Raw genomic sequence first — 7,500 nt, forward strand, 5'->3', positions numbered from 1 at the left:
GGTGACCGTAATTACGGATCGCGCCAGTTTGGTTTTCTATATGTGAAGCATAGCATTGGCGAACTTTTCTTGGCCACCCGGCCAGAGCGGCTGGTAAGACGTCTAGATTCAACTGCTGATGCCAAAATCTACATTTGGCAAGTGGTGTTTGTTCAATCAGAGGACGACCGCCTTTACAAACACTCTGAAGTGAAAGAGGAAATTCAGCAACTCTTGGGAGGACAGTGGAAGTGAATACAAATACCTGACCCTGGACAAGGCTACAGGCAGAAACCGCTTGGTTTTAACAATAGAGAAGCGTTATGAATCCAGTTCCATTGTGCTCCCAGAGTTTCTGAGTTTCTGACCTCAAGGTACTCCTTCAGTTATTAGAAGAGATTAGATTAGATTCAACTTTATTGTCATTGTGCAGAATACAAGTACAGAGACAACGAAATGCAGTTAGCGTCTAACCAGAAGTGCAAAAAAGCAGAAAAGTGCAGTGTGAACAGTATCTGGAGAGACACCGGGCATCGCGGTGCACGCGCGCCGCCATCTTTATTGGCGTTGTCCATCCTGTGTTGTAGTAATGTTGTAATAACAATGTAGTAACAGCGTAGTAATGTGGTGTGTTTCCTCTAGCTGTCCCTGAAGCCAGAGCAGACAGTGCTCCCCCTGGTGGACAAGTCCAACCAGCAGGAGACGACGCGCGGCGTGACCTTCCAGCACCCTGAGATCCTCGCCAACGCTGACCTGGTCACACAACAGCTGAGCGAACCGTACTACTGGAGACTCCCCGAACAGTTCCAGGGGTCTATGGTGAGTAGAATAGAGTAGAATAGAGTAGAGTACAGTAGAGTAGAATAGAGTAGAGTACAGTAGAGTAGAATACTGTAGAGTAGAGTATAGTAGAGTAGAGTACAGTAGAGTAGAATAGAGTAGAGTACAGTGGAGTACAGTAGAGTACAATAGAGTAGAGTAGAGTAAAGTAGAATCCTACTCCTGGAGACTGGACACTCCTCAACAGTTCCATAGTGTACGTCTATGTTGATCACTGGTTGGCTGGTCTACTATAGTGTACCTCTATGCTGATCACTGGTTGGCTGGTCTACTATAGTGTACCTCTATGCTGATCACTGGTTGGCTGGTCTCTCCCCCCCTAGATCACCGCCTACGGAGGGAAGCTGAAGTACGCCATCTACTACGAGGCGCGCGATGAGACAGGCCCCGCCTCCTACGGACCCCAGGTCATCATCAGGGGCGGGCCTAACAGGGACAAGGTGATGACGCGTCACATGCAGGGCCTCCAGATTGGTCAGCTCACCCGCCACGAGATTGACATGACGGAGGTAAGACTGAGGATGGGCTATGGATGAGCTCTGTGGGTCTATGTATGGGCCCTGTGGGTCTATGTATGGGCCCTGTGGGTCTATGGATGGGCCCTGTGGGTCTATGTATGGGCCCTGTGGGTCTATGGATGGGCCCTGTGGGTCTATGGATGGGCCCTGTGGGTCTATGTATGGGCCCTGTGGGTCTATGTATGGGCCCTGTGGGTCTATGTATGGGCCCTGTGGGTCTATGGATGGGCCCTGTGGGTCTATGGATGAGCTCTGTGGGTCTATGTATGGGCCCTGTGGGTCTATGGATGGGCCCTGTGGGTCTATGGATGGGCCCTGTGGGTCTATGTATGGGCCCTGTGGGTCTATGTATGGGCCCTGTGGGTCTATGTATGGGCCCTGTGGGTCTATGTATGGGCCCTGTGGGTCTATGGATGGGCCCTGTGGGTCTATGTATGGGCCCTGTGGGTCTATGTATGGGCCCTGTGGGTCTATGGATGGGCCCTGTGGGTCTATGGATGGGCCCTGTGGGTCTATGGATGGGCCCTGTGGGTCTATGTATGGGCCCTGTGGGTCTATGTGGACTAGAGTGGGTAATGTAGAGGCCAGTGGAGGCTGGTGGCATTGTCCTGGTTATTATTTATTATTATTGGGGCTAGGCAGGTTGGGGCTAGGCAGGGGGGGCTAGGCAGGGGGGGATAGGCAGGGGGGGCTAGGCAGGTTGGGGCTAGGCAGGGGGGGCTAGGCAGGTTGGGGCTAGGCAGGGGGGGCTAGGCAGGTTGGGGCTAGGCTGGTTGGGGCTAGGCAGGGGGGGCTAGGCAGGGGGGGCTAGGCAGGTTGGGGCTAGGCAGGTTGGGGCTAGGCAGGGGGGGCTATCATGTGAGGTGGGATGTGGTCACACCCGTGTGATGTTTGGCTGTGTCCCCTCAGCACGACTGGAAGCATGAAGACAAGAGATCCATGACACGTGAAGACTTCATGGACGTGCTCTTCTACGTGGACTACGTTCTCATCAAGGCCTCGCACGGGAACCTGATGAGACACAGCAGGTGAGATCTCATCTCTGTCTCACCGATGATCACTGAAAGAAGATAGAGTGTGTGAATCAGTGGAGGCTGGTGGAGGCAGAAATCGGAGGACAGACGTAGTAATGGTATGAAACAATCATGCATTACAATGAGCCCGTCCTCCGATTTGTACCAACACCAGCCTCCCCTAGAGTGAATATAGTGGCCTCTTCATAGGAAGGAAAATGCATCAGCTTTGGATGATGATATTCTGTATTTGAATCGTGGAGGAAGAGAAACAACATTCAAGCTTGGCAGGCCCTATTGTCAACATCTGGTATCTCATGTCTGGTCTGATCTCTCCTGTTAAACTCCAGGATCTCAGAGGTTTCTCTGGAGGTGGCGGAGGGGGGGAGACCCTCGGTGGAGAACGTACAAGCTCATCAGATAGAGAAGTGTGAATGTCCCCAGGGCTACTCTGGACTCTCCTGTGAGGTACGCTCGCGAGCTACAACGCTACACTAGAGCTAGCTACACTCGAGCTAGCTACACTCGAGCTAGCTACACTCGAGCTAGCTACACTAGAGCTAGCTACAGAACTACACTAGAACTAGCTACAGAACTACACTAGAGCTAGCTACAGAACTACACTAGAACTAGCTACAGAACTACACTAGAACTAGCTACAGAACTACACTAGAGCTAGCTACAGAACTACACTAGAGCTAGCTACAGAACTACACTAGAACTAGCTACAGAACTACACTAGAGCTAGCTACAGAACTACACTAGAGCTAGCTACAGAACTACACTAGAACTAGCTACAGAACTACACTAGAGCTAGCTACAGAACTACACTAGAACTAGCTACAGAACTACACTAGAGCTAGCTACACTAGAACTAGCTACACTAGAGCTAGCTACAGAACTACACTAGAACTAGCTACAGAACTACACTAGAGCTAGCTACAGAACTACACTAGAGCTAGCTACACTAGAACTAGCTACACTAGAGCTAGCTACAGAACTACACTAGAGCTAGCTAGGGGAGGCTGGGGGAAGTAGAAGTCAGAGGACGGGCTCATTGCATGGAATGGAATGAGGAATTGTGTGTGTGTGTGTGTGTGTGTGTGTGTGTGTGATACCATTCCTGATTCCATTCCATGCATTACAATGAGCCTGTCCTCCGATCTCTACCTCCACCAGCCTCCCCTGATCCATACACACCTCCACCGCTCCCTCGCTCTCCTCCAACTGGGCTCTGTTGTTGTGTGTCCATAACTAACACACCCATGTGTTCATGTTAATGTTGTTGTGTGTCCATAACTAACACACCCATGTGTTCATGTTAATGTTGTTGTGTGTCCATAACTAACACACCCATGTGTTCATGTTAATGTTGTTGTTGTAGTGGTTGTTGTTGCCGTCTCTCTAAGACTAACAAACTGGGCTGTTCCTGATCAAGTATTCTGTAACTATAAAAGCCTGCGTCTGTGGTATGCAACTATCTGTGAGAAGATGCTCATAAAGGTGTCTCTGAGCAGACCTGACAGATGGCAGGTATTTGAAGCTGCCACATAGCTAATAAAGTATTTTTAAACAGGCGTTTAACGTGCATGCACGAACAGATGGCGTCTCAAATTGACCCGATTAATTCTGAGAGTGTGTGTCTCGTTGAAGCTCCAGAGAAGTGTGTGTGTGTGTGTGTGTGTGTGTGTGTGTGAGAGTGAGAGTGTGTGTATGTGTGTGCCTATGTGCGTGCGTGTTGGTGTGTTGTGGGTGTGTATGCATGTGTGTGTGTGTGTAACGGCGTGTGTGTGTTGTGTGCACATTAGTGTGTGTGTGTGTAACGGTGTGTGTGTGTGTGTGTGTTCCCTTTCGGCAGGAGTGTGGGGCTGGGTTCTACCGCCTGTCTGCCCGTAGTGGGGGCGCGGCCTCCAGAGCAGGCATCGGGAGCTGTGTTCAGTGCCAGTGTAGCGGGCACAGCGAGACCTGCGACCCTGAGTCTTCCATCTGCCAGGTAAGCTCTTCACACAGTTCTGATACGTGGGGAAGGGGGGGGGAAGGGGGGGGGACGTTCCCCCTGTTCACTTACTGGCATCGCGGCTCTTTACCCCCTCGGGAAATCACACAACGTCCCCCCCACCCGCCACCCCCCACCCCCATCGTCTCTTCCCTCCTCCCTTACTCTGTGATCTACTAGCAAGACTGATCTGCTCTCCACCAGAATGACTAATTAGCGAGGCCTTTGCTCTGCATCATCTTATCATATCAGCCCAGACATGGCATCAGGCCAATTAGAACAGGTTTCCTTTCATCTCCGCTGTCCCCTCCGCCCCCCCGGAGTTTCAAACAGCTCTCTGATCAGTTACACTGTGTAGATAGAAGGAGGTCATCGCCTGCTCCTCTGTAAGAACAGCTCTCTGATCAGTTATACTGAGAATATAGAAGATCCTCACCAGGGCATATAAGGTCCCAGTCCTCCTGGGAAGGGGACCATAATGTGGTTCAGTGGAGATGTTTTTTAGGGAGATATTAACAAGGATTTGAACTCAAAAGAAGCATGTTTTTTTTTTGTATAGCGGAGAACAGTCTTTGTAAAATGATGTCTCCTTCTCCTGGTCCTTCCTGTCTTACTGTAAACCCAGGGCCTAATTCATTAAGCGTTCGGCATCAGGTGCAAATTACACCTGTTTTATTTCAAGACAGGACAAAACCTCCTAAACTAAACAAAACATGAAATTGTTTTCATCAGTGTTTTATTTCATTGTCTCCCTTTCATTTACCTTTTTTGCTGTATCCTGCTGTTTAATTTCCTGTTCAAAACAGAGGTGCAGTTAGCGACCATGGTGCCAACACTGACTGACTCAGGCCCTCAGGCCCCCAGTCGTCTGGTCTAAGGCCCTCAGGCCCCCAGGCCCCCAGTCGTCTGGTCTAAGGCCCTCAGGCCCCCAGTCGTCTGGTCTAAGGCCCTCAGGCCCCCAGGCCCCCAGTCGTCTGGTCTAAGGCCCTCAGGCCCTCAGGCCCCCAGTCGTCTGGTCTAAGACCCTCAGGCCCCCAGTCGTCTGGTCTAAGACCCTCAGGCCCCCAGTCGTCTGGTCTAAGGCCCTCAGGCCCCCAGGCCCCCAGTCGTCTGGTCTAAGGCCCTCAGGCCCCCAGGCCCCCAGTCGTCTGGTCTAAGGCCCTGGACCGGGTTTCTAACCGACAGGGTTCTCTCACGCTTCACCCTCGTCTCCTGCAGCAGATGAACTTCTTGTTATTGTGTCTTGAGGCTCAGAAACTCTGAAACTCAGCAGCGTTGAAAGCAATCCCACTCTCATTTGCATGTGTGCTAATAACAATATCATTTGCATTTTACGGGGCTGGCAAATTGAAAATGTTAAATGAGTTTGTACAGCCTAATTTGGGTAATTGAGGTACACAGGAAGTTAATGGAAGTGTTGGAACAGGAGCGGCTCGGCGGGTTGGAACTTCTCCTGACTGATTGGACTGGCTGCTCTGAGCTCTCTAAGCTCTCTCTGTTCTAAGAGCTCTATCTCTGTTCTAAGAGCTCTCTAAGCTCTCTCTGAGTTCTAAGGGCTCTCTCTCTGTTCTAAGAGCTCTGTACTACTCTGAGTTCTAAGAGCTCTCTCTCTGTTCTAAGAGCTCTCTCTATTCTAAGAGCTCTCTTTGTTCTAAGAGCTCTACTCTGTTCTAAGAGCTTTGCTCTGATCTAAGAGCTCTCTGTGTTTCAAGAGCTTTTAAGAGCTCTACACTCTTAGAAAAAAGGGTTCTAAAACGGTTCTTAATTTGTCCCCAACGGGGAACCCTTTGAATAACCCTTTCGATGTAGAACCCTTTTGGGTTCCATTCAGAACTATGTGGAACACAAAAGGGGTCTACGTCTAACCCAAAAGGGTTCTTCAAAGGTTTCCCCTATGGGGCCAAATTAATAACCATTTAGAACATTTTTTTCTAAGAGTGTCCTCTTAGAATGAGTTCTAAGAGCTCTCTCTGTTCTAAGAGGTCGACTCTATTATATCTGTTCTCTGAGTTCTAACAACTCTACTCTGTTCTTTGTGTTCTAAGAGCTGTACTGTGTTCTAAGAGCTCTACTCAAGAGAATGGCTAGGAGTCATGAGGTTTGAATGTGTGTGTGTGTGATCTGACTGGTGGTTGTGGTGTGTGAATGTGTGTGGGTGTGATCTGACTGGTGGTTGTGGTGTGTGAATGTGTGTGTGTGTGTGTGTGTGATCTGACTGGTGGATGTGGTGTGTGACTGTGGTGTGTCTTTGTGTGTGATCTGACTGGTGGTTGTGGTGTGTGACTGTGGTGTGTGTGTGTGTGTGTGTGATCTGACTGGTGGTTGTGGTGTGTGACTGTGGTGTGTGTGTGTGTGTGATCTGACTGCTGGTTGTGGTGTGTGACTGTGGTGTGTGTGTGTGTGATCTGACTGGTGGTTGTGGTGTGTGACTGTGGTGTGTGTGTGTGTGTGTGACTGTGGTGTGTGTGTGTGTGTGTGTGATCTGGCTGGTGGTTGTGGTGTGTGAATGTGGTGTGTGTGATCTGACTGGTGGTTGTGGTGTGTGAATGTGTGTGTGTGTGTGTGATCTGACTGGTGGTTGTGGTGTGTGACTGTGGTGTGTGTGATCTGACTGGTGGTTGTGGTGTGTGACTGTGGTGTGTGTGATCTGACTGGTGGTTGTGGTGTGTGACTGTGGTGTGTGTGTGTGTGATCTGACTGGTGGTTGTGGTGTGTGACTGTGGTGTGTGACTGTGGTGTGTGTGTGTGATCTGACTGGTGGTTGTGGTGTGTGTGTGTGTGTGTGTGTGTGATCTGACTGGTGGTTGTGGTGTGTGTGTGTGTGTGTGATCTGGCTGGTGGTTGTGGTGTGTGACTGTGGTGTGTGTGTGTGTGTGTGACTGTGGTGTGTGACTGTGGTGTGTGTGTGTGTGATCTGGCTGGTGGTTGTGGTGTGTGACTGTGGTGTGTGTGTGTGTGTGTGTGTGTGTGTGTGTGTGTGTGTGACTGGTGTGTGACTGTGGTGTGTGTGTGTGTGTGTGTGATCTGGCTGGTGGTTGTGGTGTGTGTGTGTGTGTGATCTGACTGGTGGTTGTGGTGTGTGACTGTGGTGTGTGTGTGTGGTTGTGGTGTGTGTGTGTGGTTGTGGTGTGTGTGTGTGTGATCTGACTGGTGG

General features: G+C 50.3%; 1 protein-coding gene across 1 annotated transcript in view; it reads left to right on the plus strand.

The window, feature by feature from the left end:
- The window catches only part of lama2 (laminin, alpha 2), a gene marked incomplete at its 5' end in the record, with an annotated part of 106,098 nt that overhangs the window by 59,763 nt on the left and 38,835 nt on the right, over window positions 1–7,500 (plus strand). Inside the window, 5 exons of the mRNA XM_083688732.1 lie at window positions 622–798; window positions 1,143–1,328; window positions 2,247–2,365; window positions 2,701–2,818; window positions 4,209–4,343. Coding sequence (XP_083544858.1) covers window positions 622–798; window positions 1,143–1,328; window positions 2,247–2,365; window positions 2,701–2,818; window positions 4,209–4,343 — 735 coding nt within the window. The remainder of the gene's footprint in view (window positions 1–621; window positions 799–1,142; window positions 1,329–2,246; window positions 2,366–2,700; window positions 2,819–4,208; window positions 4,344–7,500) is intronic.

This window comes from Argentina silus (assembly GCF_951799395.1).
Source record: "Argentina silus genome assembly, chromosome: 17".
Lineage (NCBI taxonomy): Eukaryota > Metazoa > Chordata > Actinopteri > Argentiniformes > Argentinidae > Argentina > Argentina silus.